The following is a 23,186-nucleotide window of genomic DNA, read 5'->3' as shown; positions in this document are numbered from 1 at the left end:
TAAATTAAAAGATATATAAATATAAGTGGCTAGGAGAGTAATGAAGTAGAATAAATGTCATCACAGGGATATGTAAATATATTAAGAGAGTTTGTATTTATAAATATCATGTGATCACATAGATAACCATGTGATCACATAGATAACCATAAGTTAAAAGAAAGTCCAGAGATATGACAAAATCATTAGCAGTATTTTTAACGGAGTGATGGAAAATAATATGATATCAAATCATAACCGAGGAACCTATAATATCAAATCAAAGACTAGCACTCCAAAATCAATTTTCAGATTAACACAACTTTTGATATAAATAATGCTTCAGAAAGAACTTCTACCTTATTTATTTAAATTAGACATCTTGATTGCAATGCCTAAAATTGGTGCATATACTTAAAAGAGAAAACAAGCATAGAAAATAAAGCGATGATCAACGCATCACAACAATCTGAGAGACCCTTACAATAATAAAAAAGTATGATCAAGCGTGGACCCTGTTGTTTCCTAATTTATGAACATTAATTCTAATTAGTTGCTTGTATTTGCAGCATAACCTTTTAATTCTAGCAATTTGCAGAATTTCTCTTCTTTACCGAGGATGCAAAAAATGTGTAGGTGTGTCGCATCTATTCCATCACAATCATCCCGACATAATGTTCTGCTAGTCACTATCCAGCATCTCGATATAACCTGCCTATATACGTGTGGTTGTACACAGAAGCCATAATAAATGTCACTTCAACATCCATCAAATTGATAATATTCATATTTGAAGAGGGCAACTATTCACCAATTCACCAGAAAGTGCATCCTCTGTAGATGACAATGATAAATGATATGATGAAAAAAAATGTTTGGTATTTGAAAGTCCCAAAAAATTTGGAATCTGGATTATTAGAAGAAACAAATGGTCTTCAGGCTGCTAGAAGCAATGCTCCCAAAAGCGATAATACTAACAATGAAATGTTTGTACAATCAACTGTGCCTCTGTTACCTGTTTCATCAGCTGTCCCTCCGTTGTATGTTTGGAAACTGCCACCAGTTGTATTTGTAGCAAGAACCAACACAAACCAACTGTCTTCTAAAGCTACACCTGCTGATACAAATTTGGTATCATTCACGTATTGGAAATATTGCGACGTTACAACCGTGTAATTGTTGTATGCTATCGCCGGATTTGAATCAGGAACACAATCAGGAAGGATAACTCCATCCTTGGTATTAGATATGTTAAGATGGCAGCTATCCAGTAACTGCGGATAGTTTGAAAATTGAGGTTCATTGCCAGGAACAGTATCTTCACCAGTAGCATTATTACAAGATTGACCTTTGAACTGTTCTGCAATCTGCTCAGCCAAACAAGCAGCATTTTCATTTTCTGTGAGAACTGGCAGCTTCCTTTCTTGCCTAAATTTGTTAATATCTTCCAGTAGTGTGTTTACAGCGACTGCAGTTCAGATTATATCAAAGTCAATAAACATTCATATGCAATCATACTGCACTGACTAAAATATTTGATTCCACTGGAGATGCATTAGGTTCCTGCTACAACAAAAAATAGAAAATAGACAATAGTAGACACCATCCAACATTCATTAACCACGAAGTCACTTCACATTCAATTCTTTAGATCTCACTGGCTTGAAAATGGAATTGACTAACTGAAGCTCATAGGTCCAAAAAATGCACAATGCTATTTGTCTCGGGAGTGGATAGACTGGAGAACCTGATCTTTATGGTGACCATTAGACCATCACAATTGCAGTTCACAAACATAAAGCATTATAGGAGATAGTGAATGAAAATAATCCGGATTTGTCCATTATCTATGTGGAAATTCAAAATGGAGGAAAGAAACTACCATCTTATTCTAACTGTGTTTACAAGGACGATCACGAGGCTTCAAAAGTGCCCAAAAGTAAATGACTTTAGTAGCCAATGGGATGTCGGATTTGCCTATGAGGTTGATTGCCTGTTAGGCCATCCACCGTGATTTTAATCTAAGGGAGGTCTCCCACTCCAACTGGCATCGATTGGGCCATGCCCCAGTCATGGGTAATAATTTTGACCAAACAAATAACCTGTCATAGTATCTTAGCCGAATGTAAGTATGATGCTTTATTAATAATAATATCCCATTCTCTATATCTGGAGTTGTCCTTTTTGTCTCATAAAATCAATATAGTCACATCACCTATTTATATCATAACTTTTGTCTCATCCAAACTAATATGGATTATTCGTAAAACGGGAGAGGGATGCCTCTTCATAACAAGGAACGGGGTTGGAGAAATGAAGCTGCAAGTAAGGCACTAAAAAATGTACCATGTGGACAAGTGGTTAGAAATTGAATTCACAAATTCTAATGTGCACGCATTCAGTAATATTGTTTGTCGACATACACGTAGGTATCTGTGTTATAACCTGTAAAATAGGTTTACTACTGTCCACAAACCTGTGCCCACTACTGAGGCTGACAGCTAGACTCGGATGGTCCAAAGTATCATATCATTATTTTATTTGGAGGCTATAGCTGCCTCAAATCCTTGCCTTCATCTTTATATATCCTAGATATGGCACGAGGTTCCTCGCTTAAAAAACTGCCTGTCTGCAAACACAATCTCAATCTCTATGTTTGGTAATGATTTTATTTTTGCATTTAATTAGAACGCAAATACATGTTAATCTACTTGAATGCTATGAAGTAATGTTCAAGAGTTGAGTGCATATACTTTCTTGTTTGAGATTCTGAGGTTAAATTTCACTTTACAAGTTAGTGAATTTCAGTTATGTTTGTTGCAATAACTATAGTTTTAAGATAGAATCCGTATTTTCAATTTTTAGGTAGAATTCATCTTAGTATTACGGGTATAATAAATTTCCCTTTCAAGATATATTGGAAAACAAGACCAAACTAGAGTTGGGTTTGTGACCACTTGATCTGCAGTGAATAATTGTTCAAACAGTTGACTGCTGGACCACCCTCCATGTAACCCAGACATCAGAGGAGGCAGGAGAACAGTCCCATCTACAAGGGTAAGCTAAAAGAGAAAGAGGCAAGCATCGTTCTAGGATCTCACAGAATTGAGATAATTGCCAATTTCATTCTGAAGAATGATGATCGTCAAGTTTTTAAGAATAAAGAATTAATTGATGTTGTGACCACCAACTCTTTATATAGTGTGGATTATTTTGGAAGGAAGATGGATCTGGAGGCTTGTCTAATTTGTTTTAATTTGGTTTGAATAAAAAACAGGCAACAGTCACGAAAGGATCTCCTACACAATTACCTCACTCACATTATTTTCCCGTCTGTTTTCACCAAATATTGTATTTGCAACTAAGACTGAACTTTTAACAGCATGATAGCAAGGAAAGGGGTGTGCTTCTCTCTCAAAACAAGCTACATTATCAGAAATATGTGTCTAAGTTGGACAAGCAGCAAATAGCGAGGCCCTTCAAGGAATTGGTCAGACTAAAGATTCTCAGAAAATAGATAAGAAGAATCTCTTTCCCATCAAAGTTGAAATACCTTTTGAACTTTACTAAGTATAAAAACACAAGAGATGATTGAGCACAATGAAGAAACAAAAATAATTTACTGAGCAGTCGGTCAGAGGGCCCCAACAGGAAGGAGATAACAGAGATGCCAACCAAGTTGGAAGTAGTAGATCTATACCCATTTGTTTAATAAATATTTGGTGAAGAAAACAAAGACTTGTTTAAGATATTGGTTTTTGTCTCGTCTTATTTTTCTAGGAAAGTTCCTGTAGAAGTTGAGTTCATAAATTGATTACTAGGTCAATCAAAATCAACAAAAGTTATGGTCAGGTAATATAATTTGTTAAAGAAAAAGTTCATGGCTAGGTAATGGAACATATCGAAGATTATGGAATTCATCTTAGATCCACCTATATCAAGTATGTCTGTGCAATAATACAACATGTGGGAAATTGTGGCCAAATGACATGTCTTCAAGTAATGTTGCTCAAACAAGCACCTGTTAAAAGCATTAGTTCAGGGTTACGTCTAAAGATCATATCAAGACTTTTTGACTATTGATCATGACAAGGATTTGATGCATGTTGTAGGCATGTGAGAACAATCAATACTGGCTTAGATTCCCTCAATATTCGGAGCATCTCCCCACTATGGTTTTCAATTTCTAATGTTTACATTTCTATCCATTGGAACGGTTGCATTAACATGGACCCCATATGATTGCACAGCTGCAACTAGCCTTAGCCAAAGCCTCCTGAACCGTATATACAAGTTCAGACAAAGGTTACAACTCCAGGAAGCGATGAAGACCCCCCAATCTTTAAAAGAATATCGATGGAGAATAGATAACCACCCTCAGGCCCATATGATAATGCCATAATACATATACTGTGGGCAAAAGTTGCTATCCACCTATAAGAAATGACTGCATCCATATACAAAACAGCATGGCTAGTTAACCAGCGTTAGGTGCAAACAACAAAAAGTCGTAGGTTTCCCAAGAGTATCTATTGCACCTGCATGCCAAGTACAACATGCCAAGTGGCACCTGAAGTCAACATGCATTCCAAGATAAGGTTTTTCATGATCAACCTAATCAACTTTAAAAAGGTCCTTCATAATTGTAATTTAACCATGTTCATCATTATACATGAAGAATAACAGTAAATTGATTCTTCTACCATATAAAAATATGCTCGACTTATAAGGCAAATGTAATGTCCTCAACGAATTAATGACCAAAGGGACTTAGTAGCGTATTTGTCCCTGTAGGCTATAGTCCGTTAAATAGGGGATAAAAGCCCAAAACTTACATTGTTGGGCGAGTTTTGGGTAAGTTGGGTAAAAAAACCCTAAGTTCAAGGCTTTGAGTGTGACACTCTCAACCACTTAAGGAAGCCTATAAATTAAGGAGGCTTGGATTCAATGGGAGGCATCAATTGGAGATCAATTCATTCTGTTTTGAGCAATAGCTCTGAGGGTTTTAAGACCACATTTTCTCTTGCCAATTTTGGTGGTGAAAGATTCCACCCTAGTTGGCATTTTCCTATTTTCTTCTCTCTGTTTTTTGGAACGAGAATTCTATCTGAGGCAGTGGTGTTGATCTTGTTCTGGCACCAAGAAATTCATCCAGGAGAAACAACGAAAATTCTTGTGAATCTGGATTTTGGTGGATTTTGGTTTTGGGCACAGGACGCTGCCTGGAAAGACCGAAAAGTCTCTCTTGTTTCATCTCTGTTCTCGCTACAGGATGTCATCCTAGATTAAAGGCACTGTACAGGAAATCGGTGGATGTTTTCTTTGGAATTGGAACAAATCGCATACTAAGAACCCTTGCTGAGTGTCCTGTAGATGAGGGTGCGTTTTTCCGTGAGAGCCGAGTGAGGAATTGGCTAACCGACGAAGGTTTTGTTGGAAGCAAGATTCCGTTTTGGGTCATGCAAGAGGACTGGGGTATATTTTGAAAGTCCATGCGATACGCATAAGCGGGACGGACTATTGTGGTTTAAAGCGAACTGTGGTATTAAGTGAGCAGCGGCAGAGTTGAACAGAAATCAGAATTTTCCACTAAAGACAAAAAGACGACATCTGGACTTTATCGACAATAGCTGAAGACGCGGGAATTCTAAATATAATTCTAACTCAGCCGTAGAAGCCAGCGTAGATCTTGAGTGCATATCGTAGACTGTATTTTCCCATTGTTGTTGTAGTTCTCGTCACTTCTCTGTTGACTGCAGACTTGGGAAATGAAATTAGAAATTCTGTGACGAATTGTGTAAAGACTAGTTTTTTTGAAGCATGCATTAGTTCGGGAAGCAACGCAGTTGGCCGTTCTCCACAAATTCACCATCAAGAATCAGTGTTGATAATAAATATCGCCGATATTTCCGAAAATATCATGCGACGATCGAAAATATCGCCCGATGACTGTAAAAAATTTCCACATGGCCTATAAAAATCCGATTTTGGTTTTTTTCATATCATTTTCATTTTTGATTGCTGGAGAAGGAAGGGGAGAGCTATGTGGTTGCTGCCAAGGAGGGTTTGAGCGTTCTAGGCCCTAGTATTGATATGCTATTCATGGTAATGTTAAATTCTTAAAGTAAAAGTGACATTCTCCTTAATCTTCATTTTCATCCTTTTACTTAAATTTTTAACATTACCATGAAATGACTCAGGATGTTTGAGAGTGGTTTCGGGCCTTCCGGCCTCATTGGATTTCATATGGAGAAAGTAGAATTTTAGATTTCATTCAAAATGCAGCAGACTTATCAGTTTTTTAGGATTTCAGGATTGGGAGATTGTAATGTTTCCAGGTGACACCACCTGCCCAGGCTACCCCTGCCACCAGTAGAGGACGTGGTCTACCTCCTATAGTTCCTACTTCTAGTTCTTCAGCTTCTAGAGCATAGCAAACTCCACTGCCAACTCCAATAGCACCAGCGTCTACATCTAGAGGGAAAGGGAAAGCTGTGGCATTTTCTCGCAAGAGGGGCAGAGGAAATCAATAGGATTAGACTTTAGTTATTTTCTTATGTGCTTGTAAGTTGTACATGAACAATGAACATTGAATATTCAAGAATCAAGACCAAGCATATCACATTTTAATTTCTAAATAGTAAATTTTGATTCTATTTATTTTTTTAAAGTGAACTATGAATTTTGAGAAGTAATTATATTTTAATTTGATTAGATAAGCTGCAACCTGCAATTTAATATGGATAAAAAACTATATTTCGGTATATATATATATATATATATATAACGTGTCCCCCGTGTCTTGTTTCCAGGTCGTTGCGTTTCATATTGAATACTCGTATTTACATGTCCTCCGTGTCTCGTGTCCTCGTGTCATGTGACTTAGCTTAGACAATATTGATGTATTGTCTCCGTGAAGGGTGGAGTCTGAGGAGCCCCTCTTGGAGGAGTCACATTCATGGTTAGAGCCAGTGGCAGATGATCCATTAGAGCAGGGGCAGCAAGAGGAGGACTCGGAGTCAGAGGAGCAGCAGCACTCAGAGGAGGAGCAGGAGGAGGAGGACACTGCGGGAGGATCAGCATCAACACCATCTGCTATAAATATAGGAGAGCATAGCCCCATACCTAGCACTCATTATTTGACATTAGGTGTAGAGGCAGGGTCAGGGCCTCCTACTACTAGGGGCAGCCCTGGCAAACAACCCATCATGTTTTCCCGTAAAAGGGGGAGAGGGCAGTGATTTCAGATAGATAGCTGCTAGTTTTATTTGTTATGCTACATATAACTCATGATGATGAGATACTTTTATATATCTGATGTTATTTTGTATTGGTTCTCCACATTTGAGTCCTTGAATGGACAATTATCAGGGATCAGCAGGAATTGGTATTGCCTTTGATGTATCATTTCTATTTGACATCATATATATCAGTGTTTTCTTCATATTTATGTGCCAATGTGTTTATTTCATGTTGTTATTGCTTTATATGTTTAAAAATCTGAAAAAAAAAATGAATATATGTTGCATTTTTTATTATGCTTGCTGATATTTGCCGATATTTTGCTGATATTGCCGATAAGATATTTTCTGGACCCTCGCCGATATTTTCCCGATACCGATATTATCAACACTGATCAAGATTAAATTATGTTTTTCTGTTGTTGAGTCATTGTAATTTGCTGATTGGTTGCAAATCTATAAACTATTGGATCGTATATGTTCTGTGGGTACGTTGATAGACTTAAATGAAAAGTCATGGTACTGTGGTAAATTGGGTTCCGCGTTTCAATATTGAAAAACCTGTGTATTGCTAGATTCGAACTCGATTGTGGTGGACTGAACTCCGTATTGTCATTTTTGTCAATGTGTATTACACGGTTTTTGAGCAAACAATTACATTATTTCTAGATTGTATTAAATATTACTACTATAATTGGAAAGGAAGGGTTACTGCTACAGTGAAACCTAGGGCAGATTGCCCTATCACATATCAGTGGTATCAGAGCACAAGCATCCTGCCAGCTTGTGGTGTATGCTAGTTTATGCCTTCTGAGGTTACTAGCAACGTCACTGTAAGAAAGGAGGAATACCCACCATTCCTCTATGGGAGACAGAGTAGAACATGACCCTGGTATCTTATTCCAGGAATTGATAATGGGGCAACAACAGATGAATCAACTATTGCACCAGCAAGGACAACAAATGCTTCAAGGACAGCAGCAGATAGCTCAAGTTTTGACACAAGGACAGCAGCAGATAGCTCAAGCTTTGACCCAAGGACAGCAACAAATTCCTATGTTGATCACTCACCTCACTGGCCAACCAAATGTTGCTGCTACCAATAGGACGACAACTGAAAGAAGTGGGAATTACAATCATGTCCCACCTAACAACCCAACCCACAGCAAAAGAAGTAGCCAGCCACTTCTACCTCAATTTACAAACAACCAAGTGCCAGCAGGCCAAGAGGCAGTTGAGCCAAATCAACTCCTAAACAATTATGTTCAAGACTACGCACGATTAGAGGAGGCCACTTGAGCAGCTATGTCCTTCAACGAATACAGTAACTTCCGATATAGGAATAGACCTCAAGGACAGCCAAATGGAGAGCTAGCTCGCAAGGTAAGTAAACTCCCTTTACCTTCCTTTGATGGATCGTCAAAAAGTTCGACAAGGGCTTGGGTACAGAAATTGGACACCTACTTCAGGCTCAACCCCATGGCAGAAACCGATGTCATCCCATTTGTCATTCTACACCTTAAAGGAGAAGCCCATGAATGGTGGTACCATGGTTTGGTACCATGAGGAGTTTACGCAACGCTTGATAGACAAATTTGACCGGAAGCAACCCAACATCCATTTCAGGGAATTAGCAATGCTAAAACAAACAGGGTCACCAGATGACTTCATTACAGAATTTGAGCGAATTGCTGTAATGGTGACAGACATATCAGAAGAAAGATTAGTCATGCTTTTCATAGAAGCCTTGGCTGAATCATTGCAGGGATGGGTTTGAGAATTCAACCCATCCACCTTCCAGGAAGCAGCTAAGAAGGCTCAAGATATGAGCAAAGCCTCTTCATCCCAAGCTCCGGCTAAACCTTATATTCCCCCAAGAGATAAGGAGAAGAAGCCTCCCCAACGAGAAGGAAATCGAAGGAACAGGTTAGACGATGCAACTCGAAACGAGCTCAAGCGTAAGAAGCTATGCTTCACATGTAAAGATCCGTGGGAACCAGGGCATCGTTGTATGGGAAAAGGGAAAATTTACTATATAGAAGTCGTATCCAATGATGAAGACCCACCACAAGTAGAAACCAAAGCAGTGGGAACCAAAACACCCAAGGAAGAGCCCCCTCAGGAGGAAACGCAAGCAGAAGTACAGTGCGAAGGAAAGAAGCCCCGAACCCAAGTCAAGATCGCAACCCTATCAGCACCCCCAAGTATTACACATTCAAGGTAAGAGGAGTCGTCAAGGGACAACATATCACCGCCCTAATAGACGGAGGAGCCATGCACAATTTTATCAATGCAGTGCTCGTAACAAGGGGGACTCCCTACCGAAGAATTTGAAGGTCTTGATGTGATAGTTGCAGACGGATATAACTTGGACTGCACTCGACTAGTTCCATATTTGAGTGTGACTATTGGTAATTATACTTTTGTTAGTGATTTTTATGTGATTGACTCGTCTGATCTCAATATGGTTTTGGGGATTCAATGGCTATGTTCTTTGGGAAGACACTATGAATTACCAAGCTTTGGAAATGAAGTTTAAAGCTCCTAATGGCAAGCAAGGTGGTTTTGAGGGGCATGGCAAATGGCGGGCCACAAGTTGTGTCAGCAAACTACAAGATCATAAATCAAAAGCCCTCTAGTAAGGTCAAGCCACAGTATGCAACCAACATTCAACAAGTGTTGGACAGACAGTGAAGTGTTCAATGTATCCCCCAGGATTGCCACCTAAAAACGGGTTTGAGCATACTATTGAATTGGAGGAAGGAGCGAAACCTATGATAACTACAACGTATGGACATCCGAAAAAGTTCAAGGACGAAATAGAAAAAACAATCCAAGAGTTGTTGGCCATGGGACATATCCGACCCAGCTCAAGCCCATTCGCATCATCTGTGGTTTTGGTAAAGAAGAAGGATGGCACATGGAGGATGTGCATTGACTACCAAGCACTTAATAAGAAGACCATCAAAAACAGTTACCCTATTCTTCGATTCGATGAATTATTGGATGAGCTACATGGAGCAGCGTATTTAGATCGATCTACGATCCGAATATCACCAAATTCGAGTTCAGGAGGAAGACGTGCACAAAACAGCATTCCGCTGCCACTATGGACACTTTGAATTTCTGGTTATGCCATTCATGTATGAATAGCATTTTCAACCAGCAGCTGAGGAAGTTTTTATTGGTGTTCTTTGATGACCTCCTTATTTACAGTAAGACATGGGAAGATCACTTGAGACATTTGGATCATATCTTGAGCATCATGTAGGAGCAGTCACTTTTCGCTAAGGCATCAAAATGCAAATTTGGGTTGACAGAGATTCTTTATTTAGGGCATATGATGAGTGCACATGGAGTACAGGTCCACCAGGGGAAGATTCAAGCCATAGTAGATTGGCCTACACCAAAGACACTAACAGAATTGAGAGGGTTTCTTGGGATCTGCAGCTATTATAGGCGTTTTTGTTAAAGGGTTCTCTCAATTAAGTGCACCTCTGACAGATTTGACAAAAAGGGGGGCATTCAGGTGGACAGAAGCAGCTAACCAGACATTCAACAAACTCAAGGAGATAATGAGCGTGTTACAAGCCCTTCCTGATTTCGGCCAACCATTTCTATTAGAGTGTGATGCATCCAGAGAAGGAATAGGAGTCGTCCTAGTGCAGATTTCGTTAAAGGGTTCTCTCAATTAAGTGCACCTCTGACAGATTTGACAAAAAGGGGGGCATTCAGGTGGACAGAAGCAGCTAACCAGACATTCAACAAACTCAAGGAGATAATGAGCGTGTTACAAGCCCTTCCTGATTTCAGCCAACCATTTCTATTAGAGTGTGATGCATCCAGAGAAGGAATAGGAGTCGTCCTAATGCAGAAAGGTCATCTGATCACATTCGAAAGTCAGAAGCTAGAAAATACAGAAAGACTTTACTCCATATATGACAAATAAATGTTGGCCATCATGCATGCATTGGCAAAGTTCATACAATATCTTGTAGGTAACAAATTCGTAGTCAGGACTGACCACAATAGCCTGTGACATTTTTTGGGGCAAAAAGACTTGAATGATCGTCAACAGAAATGAGTAAGTAAAATTCAAGCCTATGATTTCGACATTGAATATGTGAAAGGGAAAAAGAATGTGGTAGTTGATGCTCTTTCTAGGAAACCAGTGACTTGTACCCTCATGAAGCTCACAGAAGATTGGAAGGCACATCTATCCGTTGAATATGCTAAGAACCAGTTTGCTTGCACACTTTTCGACAGAATTATCCAGGATGACAGGTACAAAATAGTGGATGACATCATCTACTATAAAGACAAAATATATTTGGTCCCTGAATCTACACTTAAGGAAAAAATTATGAAGGTTATGCATGATATTCCTTCAGCCGGACACCAGGGGTTCTTTAAGACATACCGACAAACCCAAGAGCGATTCTCGTGGAAGGGACTTAAGGAAGACATGATAAAGTATGTTAGAGAATGCCTGACATGTCAGCAAAATAAGGTTGAGCAAACACCTCCCGCAAGGCTTCTCCAACCTCTGCCCATTCCAAAACAGAAATGGAAAAGCATATTGATGGATTTTATTACAAGATTACTGTGATATTCCCACTTAGCAACATTGCTAAGGGGAAATATCAATTTTGCCCAATTTTGGATAAATTCGCACTTGCAGTTAGGAAATGTGGGTCTAGAGGCCCCAAATGCATTTTTGAGTAAAGTGAAGCCCAAACATTAGAGGTCGAAAGAGGAAAATCGAGCCACTAGTGGTACGTGGGGGCCACCCATTGAGAAATGCGGCCCACAAAGGAAACACACACTCATTGGAGCGAGTTTGGTGGGGGAAAGTCGAGTTGGGCCCACATAGGCATTTTGGAGGCTCTTTGACGAAAAAAGGACGAGGCACTCATTTTGGTCATTCATCATTATTTGAGAATTGTCTTAGACTAGCACGCTTGAGTTGAAGCCAAGTCTACCAGTGTTGTTTAGCACAAGAGTGTTTCCGACCAGAAATCTCAACCCTTGCTTCGGTGGCCTTCAAGTGCCAGCCCAAGGAGGGAGTCTCATCCATTCCAATTAAATCCAGGAGCAACGAGTGCGAGTTTGAGGGAGGTTCCAACAGCAGTAGCGCAAGTATTGTGCAGTCCTTAGAGGTGTCACACTTGGGGGTTGAGGAGAGAAGGGAGTTTGGGGTTGAAACTTGAGGAGGAGTTCGGGGAAGAGATTTGTTGGTGATTGCAGCCATTTTGGGGGCTTTTAGCAGCAGGATTGTCAGGTGGGTTGAATTACCCAACAGCAATGCCATTGAGGGAAATTGGGCCGAAATTCCAAAGTCAACAATCGGCAAATTCCTTCGTAGGTTATTCTAGGTATTTGGTGGAGAGCTCGGGGTTAATTTCCCAGAATTTTTTGAGCATTGGAGGAGGAGGCCCTAGTAGCTATTCTACACGGCCAGCAACTCATTTTCTAGGTATTTCAATGCAGAGCCAAAGGAAGATCAGCTAGTACGCTTAGGGGACTTCATATTCATCACTTGGGCAAGCCCAGGTGCATACTTTCCAAGCACCCATTGTAACCTCATGCTTAATCAATAAAATGGCTCAGCAACGCAGTTTTTGGCTCTATTGTGTATTTTGATGTTTGGACAAATTTTTTGTGTTTATATCTATGCATGCTTTGTTTATTATTGTAAATTTTCCTTGAGATATTACAGTGGTATCAGAGTTCATAGTCTTGGCCACTATTTTAAGAATCTGTCGGCTAGGAACCAACTCGACCAAGTTGGTCCGAGTCAAGGCCTCATTGGGTCGACTCAGCCATCTAACCGGTTCGGCCAGCCAAGTTATTACTGAGCTAGCCGAGTTGTCTAACAACTTGGCCGGCTCGGTAATAACTCGGCTAGCATGGTGACAGCAGCCCGTAAACTCAAAAAACAACGAATTTTTTTTTGTTTTTTCTTTTATTTGAAGTCCATTCCCCTCTCCTAAACCCAATAAAACCCACCCAACCCCTCTCATTTCCTCACATCCATCTCATGGCATTTGAGTGAGAGTTTATGAGGAGTTGTGGAGTTTGTTTTTGGAGCAGCAGTGAGGAGTCTTGAGCAAGCATTGTAGCAGGAGTGAGGAGCTTCTTGGGCAGCCCTTTGGAGCAGCATTGAGGAGTTGGTTTGTTGGAGCAACATTGAGGAGGCAGTTTGTGCTTGGAGGTATTTTTTTTCACTTGTAAAACTCTGTTTTTGCTTATTAATTTTTATGTGCAAATCTGGAAATTGAAAAGAGTTTTTTGTGAAAGAAATTAACATTGAAGCAATGTTATTTTTTTTTGTTTTCATTTTCAGATTTTTTGCTTTCATTTTCAAGTCAAAAAATGGCACCTAGAGTGAGAGATGTTGCTTGGGCATATGTTGAAATGGTTGATAGTCAAATGCATTGCAAATTTTGCCATAGAAAAATTAAGGAAGGTCCTGGGGGCATTAATAGGGTGAAACAACACTTGGCGGGGATTAGAGGCCAAATTACTCCATGTGAATCAGAGGAAATTGGGGAGATTAAGAAGGAATTGTTACCCAATTTTGAGAAGTTTAAAGAAGAAAAGGCAAGGCAAAAAGAGTTAGAGGTTGAATTGGGAGGAAGAGGAATATACAAAAAATGTTGGCTACCACCAACCCCCATTTTGATTTTGAGGGTTCTTCCTCTACCCCTTGTATTGATGCATCCAACCCCTTCCGATATGTTTCTCCCTCTTTGGAGTCTATTCAAGAAAAGGGTAAGGGTAAAATGAAAAAGAAGGGTGATATGAATATCAAAAGTTATTTCACCGTCACACCCTCCTCTCCATCAATGCACATGGTCCTCAAGCTAGTAGAACTTTGCAGCCCACTTTAGATGACCATTGGAAGAAAGAATTGAGGGAGACTGCTTGTGATTACATATGTAGATGGTGGTATGATGCTGATATCCCCTTCAATGCTTCCCATTCACCATATTATGAGCCTATGTTTGATGCCATACATGCTGCTAGAAAAGGCTTCAAAGGCCCTACTATGCATGAGATAAGGGGGTATCGTTTGCAGAAGGAAATTGCCTCCATTAATGAGTATTTGAAATATTTCAAAAACTCATGGGCAAGAACAGGATGTACCATTATGTCAGATGGATGGACTGATCAAAGAAATCCTACCATCATAAACTTTCTTATCTTCTGCCCACAGGGAACCATGTTTCTAAAATCAGTTGATGCATCTAATAAGGTAAAAGATGGACAATTGTTGTTTCAGCTATTGGATGAGGTTGTTGAGGAGGTGGGGGTGGCTAATGTTGTTCAAGTAAACTGTTAGAGGAAAAACACAGAACCATCTTTTGGACCCCATATGTTGCGCATTGCATAGACCTCATGCTTGAGGATATTGGCAAATTAGATTGGGTCAAAAACACTGTAGATCATGCCAAAAGCATAACAAAATTTATCTACAACCATTCATGGATTTTGAGCCTGATGAAGAAACACACGAGGGGCAAGGATATTATTAGGCCTACCATCACTAGATTTGCTAGTCATTTTTTGGCATTGCAATCTATGCTTTCACAACATAGAAACTTGCAAAAGATATTTTCCCATGAAGAATGGAATCAAAGCCAGTGGTCTCACAAACAAGAAGGCAAAGAATTGAAAAAGAAAGTTAATGAAGAAATATTTTGGAGAAAGGCAGCAGAGATTGTGAAGCATGCTGAGCCACTGGTTAAGGTGTTGTGGTTGGTGGATGGGGAAAGATTGGCTATGGGCTTCATTTATGAGGCTATGGATCAAGCAAAGGAGCAAATAAAGAGGGCATACAAGGATAAAGTGGCTAAGTATGGGCCCATTTGGGCAATCATTGATGAAAAATGGAACAATCAACTCCATCACCCTATACATGAAGCTGGGTATTTTTTGAACCCACAGTATCATTATAAAGCTAAGGAGACAGAAGCTTTGAAGGGGGAGGTTAGAGATGGATTGATTGACTACATTGATCGCATGATCCCATTGGAGTGTGATCAGCTGGAGATACACCGTCAGGGCACAACCTTCAGCAATGCCTCAGGTACATTTGGGAAGAACCTAGCAAAGATTGCAAGGGAAGCAGATGAGCCAAGTAAACAGAAATTTCAATTTTCAAATTCTTAATACTTATTTTGTTAAATCGTTTATAATCTGAAAGTTGGATATAATTTGTAATTTTGTTGAGCTAACTCATTACACTCCTATGTTTTTTGCTACACAATGGTGGGAGGCTTTTGGTAGCCATTGTCCTGAATTGTAGAAGTTTGCAATTTGTATTTTGAGTCAAACTTGCAGTGCTACTGGGTGTGAGCGCAATTGGTCTGTCTTTGAGAGGATTCACACGAAGAAGAGAAACCGTTTGGATCAAAAACAGTTAAATGATCTAGTCTATGTCCAATACAACCTCTGGCTTAACGCAACCAATTGCTGAACAAAAGACCTGATTCAGATCCCATTGTGTTGGAAGACATTGATCCAACATCAGATTGGGTAGTGGAGAGTCATCCAGCAGAGTTTGATTCTGATGAGGATCTTGATTTGGATTTACAGGTGGAGGCATCACTCGAACATAATGTTCAGTTGAATGCAGATCCTGATCCACTTGTACCAGCCTTAGCCTTAGGGCCAGCAAGTCCTCTAGTTGCAGGCGCTTCCTCTGCTCAGCCACGATAGAAGCGCATATCTCGTCTATCTCAGCTTGCAGCTGTTGCACAACCTGCTAGTGCTACCACTTCTACAGTTGCAGTTGGAGATGATGATGAGGAGCCATGGGGCCCCCTGTCTGACTCTGATCCAGAGGTTGATCCAGATGATCTTGGCTCCTCTAGCAGTAGCCAGTAGTACTGGTCACAGTTTACTTTTGTTGTAGAGGCCATTTCTAGCCTCCTTGGTTATGTGTTTTTGTTTTGATCTTTGTATCATCATCATGTATGTATTGGACAGTGCACTAGGTACCATTTTGATATAATGGATATATTCATGAGCCTACTTTGATCATATGTTGTCTTCTATCTATATTCTAATGCTGTGTGTTTGGAAACATGAATGAAAATCTTTAAAATTATGTTTTTTTATTAAAAAAAAATATTTAGTTTATTTTTTACAACGACCGAGTCATTGAAATCGAGCCGACTGAGTCGATACCGAGTCGGAGTCAGAGTCGGAGTTTTAAAACATCGGTCTTGGCTCAACCTGTGGGGAGCAGCATCAGTGTATGACACCAAAAGACCACCAAAACATAACTTACAGGGGGCACAAGTACAAAAGCTGCAAACCACTCTAGATCCAGAGGTTGTTGAACCAAAGGTCGAAAGGCCAAACATGCGGAATAACGTGGGAGAGAGAGGGGGTAAAGAGGAGTTTGCCCAACATCTTCTCAAAGTCGTGCAGGATTTGTCCAAAGGTATTGAGGAGCTGAGGCAACAAAATTTCAGTAACAACAAGGGCAAAGGGATTCAAGGGGAATTCCAAATTGGTAAGGGCTCAAGTACTTCGTATCACCAAAGGGAGTCATGGCCCCAACGTACCCCTCATTCCTAGCACACCACCTAGGTCCACCATTCCTACATTCATAGCATCTGACGTTGGAGGGTCGTGAGGGCAAGAGGAGATGCCCGTGGGGAAATATTTTGTAGAGTATCAGTCATATGGGTCTGACTTTAGAGAGGCCATTACCTTCAAGGACTTTTGTTAGCTAAAAGGTAATAACAGGGGAAAGGGACAAGGTGGAGGAAGCTACACTCATGGCACAGATTTACAGTGCACCATGGGGAGATTGTTCCTCCCAACTTTCGTTGGGTCATCCAAGAGCTCAGGAAAGTGTGGGTGGAGAAGTTGGATGTCTATTTCTAGCTTAATCAAATGACGAAAGGAGAGGCAATTAAAATTGCCACTTTGCATTTAGAGGGAGAAGCCCATGACTGGTGGTTCGATGGGCTAACCATGATGGGGCATGCCGAAGTGGCAACCGATGAGGAGTTCACTAGGAGGGTGTTTGAGCGTTTCAAGAGGAGAGACCAGGAGTAGCACTTTGGGGAGCTGACAAGGCTCAAACAGACGAGAAGTACTGAGGCCTACATTTCAGAGTTTCTAAGGTTGTCAATGATGGTGCCTGATCTATCAGAGGCTAGGAGGGTCTTCATGTTTGTAGAGGGGCTAGCAGAGCCATTGAAGGGATTGGTGAGGTCCAACAGGCCCACTACCTTGCAGGACACAGTAGGGAGGGCCCAAGATTTGCAGGATGCCCTACCCAGGGCTAGAGCACTGTTACCACCTAGACAGGGATTCCAGCAAAGGGGAAGAGACACGAGGGCTCCACCACTAAGAGCCAACCAAGGGCGAGGGCAGCTGGATGAGGAGATCAAGAGGGACCTTCGGAGGAGGAAGTTGTGTTTCACCTGTCATGAACCATGGGCACCAAGCCATAGATGCACAACAGGCAAGGCCCATTACATTGAGGTATTTTCCGACAGCGACATGGAGGATGATGTAGAGCTGGAAGTAGGTGGAGATGACAGTGCAACACATGTGGAGAGGGGACCACCACCAGGGGGAGCTCCTTTCGCACCAACAGGAGGGGTCCTTGCATCCTTGCAAGGGGTGCCCAATTTTTTGACCTCGAGGATCAAGGGCACGGCGCAAGGGCAACATGTTTCAGTTTTGGTGGACAGTGGGGCTACCCACAACTTCATCAATGGGCTACCAGAGCCATTGAAGGGATTGGTGAGGTCCAACAGGCCCACTACCTTATAGGACGCATTAGGGAGGGCCCAAGATTTGTAGGGTGCCCTACGCAGGGCTAGAGCACCATTACCACCTAGATATGGATTCCAACAAAGGGGAAGAGGGACGAGGGCTCCACCACAAAGAGCCAACCAAGGGCGAGGGTAGCTGGATGAGGAGACCAAGAGGGACCTCCAGAGGAGGAAGTTGTGTTTCACCTGTCATGAACCAAGGGCACTAGGCCATAGATGCACAGCAGGCAAGGCCCATTACATTGAGGTCTTTTCCGACAATGTCATGGAGGACGATGTAGGAAGTGGGTGGAGATGACAGCGCAACACATGTGGAGAGGATACCACCAACAGAGGGAGCTCCTTTCGCACCAGCAAGAGGGGGTCCTTGCATCCTTGCAAGGGGTACCCAAGTTTTTGACCTTGAGGATCAAAGGCACAGTGCAAGGGCAACGTGTTTCAGTTTTGGTGGACAGTGGGGCTACCCACAACTTCATCGATGCACAAATGGTTCAGAGGAGGGGCATCACAACCGAGGAGTTTGAGGGATTTTCGATTCTTGTGCCAGGAGATAGAACCATGCAGTGCACTCGCTGTGTTCCCGCCTTAACAATCACCATGGGGAACTATTCAGTGACAGACCATTTTTTTGTGGTAGATGTACCAAACATCAACGTGATGATGCGTGTCCAGTGGCTCTATTCACTTGGCCGAGTCACTACAAATTGGAGGAAGATGGAGATGGAGTTCACGGGGTCAGATGGAAAAATGGTTTTGCTGAGGGGTATGCACTCTTACCCTCCACAGACTGTTTTGGCCCATAGGATGGAGGTTGATCTGAGGCATGGCGATATTGAGTGGGTCATGGAGTTGAGGATTTCTGAGGCTAGGGGTCAACCCAAGCCACCACACCCAAACATACAGGCTATTTTGGACAGGTACCCAGTGGTGTTTGGAGACATACCACCCAGGCAACCTCCTGATCGGGGTTTTAAGCATACTATTGAATTGGAGTTGGGGGTACAGGTTGTGATCACTACACCTTACAGACATCCCAAGGCATACAGGGATGAGATTGAGAGGGCCATCCATGAGTTGTTGGCACTTGGGCACATCAGGCCTAGCTCCAACCCTTTTGCTTCATCAGTTGTCCTGGTGAACAAGAAGGATGGGTCCTTACCCATGTGCATAGAACACTGGGCCCTCAACAAGAAGACCATGAAGAACAGTTACCCCATCCCACACATAAATGAGCTGATGGATGAGCTAAGGGGGCTAAGTTCTTCTCTAAGATTGACTTGCACTCGAGGTACCACTAGATCAGGGTGAGGGACCAAGATGTCCCTAAGACAACTTTCAGCTGCCACTATGGGCACTTCGAGTTCTTGGTTATGCCCTTCGGGCTGACCAGTGCACTAGCCATCTTCCAATCTTGCATGAACCACGTACTTCATGGGCAGTTGCAGAAGTTCGTGTTGGTGTTCTTCAATGACATACTGATCTACAGCCGAGGGGTACAGGCCATAATCACTACACCTTACAGACATCCCAAGGCATACAGGGATGAGATTGGGAGGGCCATCCATGAGTTGTTGGCACTTGGGCACATCAGGCCTGGCTCCAACCCTTTTGCTTCATCAGTTGTCCTCGTGAAGAAGAACGATGGGTCCTTACGCATGTGCATAGATTATCGGGCCCTAAACAAGAAGACCATGAAGAACCGTTACCCCATCCAACGCATAGATGTGTTCATGGATGAGCTGAGGGTCTAAGTTCTTCTCTAAGGTTGACTTGCGCTCGGGATACCACCAAATCAGGGTGAGGGACCAGGATGTCCCTAAGACAGCTTTCAGGTGCCACTATGGGCACTTCGAGTTCTTGGGCTAACCAATGCACCAGCCACTTTCCAATCTTGCATGAACCACATATTTCGTGGGAAGTTGCAGAAGTTCGTGTTGGTGTTCTTCAATGACATAGTGATCTACAGTCAGACCTGGGAGGAGCACTTGCACCATTTAGAGACAGTTTTGCATATTCTGGAGGAGCAGTAGTTTTACGCTAAGTTGTCCAAGTGTGAGTTCAATTTGACAGAGATGCTCTATCTAGGGCACATTATTGGGGAGGATGGTGTGAGAGTCCATGAGGAGAAGATCAGGGCCATCCAGGATTGGCTAGAGCCCCGAAATGTGACGGAGTTGAGGGATTTTGTGGGCATTTTCACCTACTATCGGAAATTCGTGAAGGGCTTCTCGCATTTAGCAGCTCCTCTCACTGATTTGACGAAGAAGGGGACGTTTGAGTGGACAGATGGGGCACAGGAGGCTTTTGAGCGCCTCAAACAGGTCATGAGCAACTACCCGGTGTTGGCACTCCCTGATTTAACACAACCCTTTGTGCTTGAGTTTGATGCATCAGGGGAGAGTGTAGGAGCAGTTTTGATGCAGGGGGGGCACCCGATAGCTTTCAAGAGTCGAAAACTACTGCCCCACGAGAGACTGTATTCCATTACAATAAGGAGATGCTAGCCATCATGCATGCGCTAGCCAAGTTCAAGCAGTATTTTGTGGGAAACAGGTTCAGGGTCAAAACAGATCACAACAATCTCAGATTCTTCTTGGAGCAGAAGCAGTTGCAGGAGAGGCAACAAAAGTGGGTGATTAAACTCTAGGCATACGACTTTGACATTGAGTATGTTAAAGGGAAGCACAACGTGGTAGTTGATGCGTTTTCCTGGAGGTCAACTACTCTTTCATTGATGAGCATTGCACTAGATTGGCGGGCACATTTGCTGGTGGAGTATTCCAAGGACCTTTTGCATGTGAGGTCCTTGACGGTGCAGTGGTGGATGACTCGTACCAAGTGATGAACGAGGTGATTTACTGGATTTTATGATTGGGTTGCCTACAGCGCAGGGCAAGGACTGTGTATACGTGGTGGTGGACCGATTGGCTAAGTTTGCACACTTTTTTGCCGTCCCAGCCCAACCAATCCTTGGCTTCACAGGTGGCCGAATTGTTTTTCAGAGAGATATTTCGACTTCATGGTCTCCCGAAGACCATAGTCAGTGGTCAAGACAGCAGGTTCATAGGAGGATTTTGGCAGGAGTTGTTTCGACTAGTGGGGACAGAGCTCACTCTGAGCACCAGTGATCACCCCCAGACGAATGGGCAAACGGAGCTTGTCAACAAATTGCTTGAGGGTTACCTGCATAACTACATGACGGGCCAGCAGTGTGCATGGATACGGTGGTTGCACTTGGGCAAGTACTACTATAACACCACGTACCACATGTCCATAGGTATGTCCCCATTCAGAGCCCTATATGGTTACGATGCATTATCTTTTGCTGACATGATGTTTGGAGATAGCAAGGCCCCTAGGGCCAAGGATTGGCTACAGGACAGCCAAGATATCTTGAGGGCTCTCAAAGATAACTTGCAGACTGCGCAGAACCAACACAAGCTCTATACAGACAAGGGTCAAGTGGAGAGGCAATTTGAGGTTGGGAACTTAGTCTTCTTGAGGTTCCAGCCATACAGGCAGTCATCACTCAAGTAGAAGGGAATCGAGAAGCTCAAGCCTCACTTCTATGGGTCGTACCGAGTCACTAGGAGAGTCAAGGAGGTAGCATATGAGTTGGAGCTACCCCCGAGGAGCCGAGTACACAATATTTTTCATGTGTCTTGTCTGAAAAAGGCACTGGGACAGCGGGTGACAACGACTATAGAGCTACCACCTATGGATGATAAGGGGCACTTAGTTCTGGAGCCAAAGGCTATTTTGGACACCTGTGAGACGCACTTGCGGAACAGGGTTATCAAGGATTTTTTGATCAAATGGAAGATCCTACTGGATAAGAATGCCACTTGGGAGGGGGAGCATATACTTCAGCATCCTTCATTACAGTTGCTTGAGGAAAAGCAACATTTTGGCGGGGAGGACTGTGATATTCCCACTTAGCAACATTGCTAAGGGGAAATATCAATTTTGCCCAATTTTGGATAAATTCGCACTTGCACTTAGGAAATGTGGGTTTAGAGGCCCCACATGCATTTTTGAGTAAAGTGAAGCCCAAACATTAGAGGACAGAGGAGGAAAATCGAGCCACTAGTGGTACATGGGGGCCACCCATAGAGAAATGCGGCCCACAAAGGAAACACACACTCATTGGAGCGAGTTTGGTGGGGGAAAGTCGAGTTGGGCCCACATGGGCATTTTGGAGGCTCTTTGACAAAAAGAGGAAGAGGCACTCATTTGGTCATTCATGATTATTTGAGAATTTGTCTTAGACTAGCATGCTTGAGCTGAAGCCAAGTTTGCAAGTGTTGTTTAGCACAAGAGTGTTTCCAAGCGGAAATCTCAACCCTTGCTTCGGTGGAATTCGAGTGCCAGCCCAAGGAGGGAGTCTCATCCATTCCAGTTCGATCTAGGAGCAGTGAGTGCGAGTTTGTGGGAGGTTTCAGCAGCGGCAACACAGGGATTGCACAGTCCTTGGAGGTGTCACACTTGGGGGTTGAGGAGAGGAGGTTGGGGGTGAAACTTGAGTAGGAGTCTGGGGAAGAGGTTTGTTGGTGATTGCAGCAATTTTGGGGGCTTTTAGCAGCAAGATTGTCAGGTGGGTCGAATTACCCAGCAGTAGTGCCATTGAGGGAAATTGGGTCGAAATTCCAAAGTCAACAATCGATAAATTCCTTCGTGTGTTATTTTGGGTATTTGGTGGAGAGCCCGGAGTTAATTTCCCAAAATTTTCTGAGCATTGGAGGAGGCCCTAGCAGCTATTCTACACAGCTAGCAACTCATTTTCTGGACATTTCAGCGCAGAGCCAAAAGAAGATCAGCGAGTATGCTTGGGGGACTTCATATTCATCACTTGGGCTTAGCTAGCTTGCCTTGGGCAAGCCCAAGTGAATACTTTCCAAGCACCCATTGTAGCCTCATGCTCCATCAATAAAATGGCTCACCAGCACAGTTTTTGGCTCTAGAGTCTATTGTGTGTTCTAATTTTTGAGCAAATCTTCTGTGTGTTTATGTCTATGCATGCTTTGTTTATTAATGTAAATTTTCCATAGGGATATTACAATTACCCAAGGCGCAGGGGAAGGATTGTATATAAACTGTGGTGGATCGTTTGACTAAATTCGCACATTTCTTTACGATATCAGCTGACTACTTGGCCAAGCAA

At 42.4% G+C, this 23,186-nt stretch overlaps 1 protein-coding gene across 1 annotated transcript in view; it reads right to left on the bottom strand.

Annotated features, from left to right (window-relative positions):
- Window positions 1–414: 414 nt before the first annotated feature.
- Window positions 415–23,186, bottom strand: part of LOC149250955 (putative GPI-anchored protein At3g06035) — a 72,405-nt gene continuing 49,633 nt past the window's right edge. Inside the window, exon 2 of the mRNA XM_089456500.1 lies at window positions 415–1,447. Within this exon, the coding sequence (XP_089312626.1) occupies window positions 915–1,447 (533 nt within the window). The 3' untranslated portion in view covers window positions 415–914. The remainder of the gene's footprint in view (window positions 1,448–23,186) is intronic.

This window comes from Pinus tabuliformis, chromosome 7 (assembly GCF_031772625.1).
Source record: "Pinus tabuliformis cultivar Carrire ecotype Pingquan chromosome 7, CPIR1, whole genome shotgun sequence".
NCBI lineage: Eukaryota > Viridiplantae > Streptophyta > Pinopsida > Pinales > Pinaceae > Pinus > Pinus tabuliformis.
Note: the sequence above shows the minus strand (reverse complement) of the source record. Positions and strands in the feature narration are given on the sequence as shown.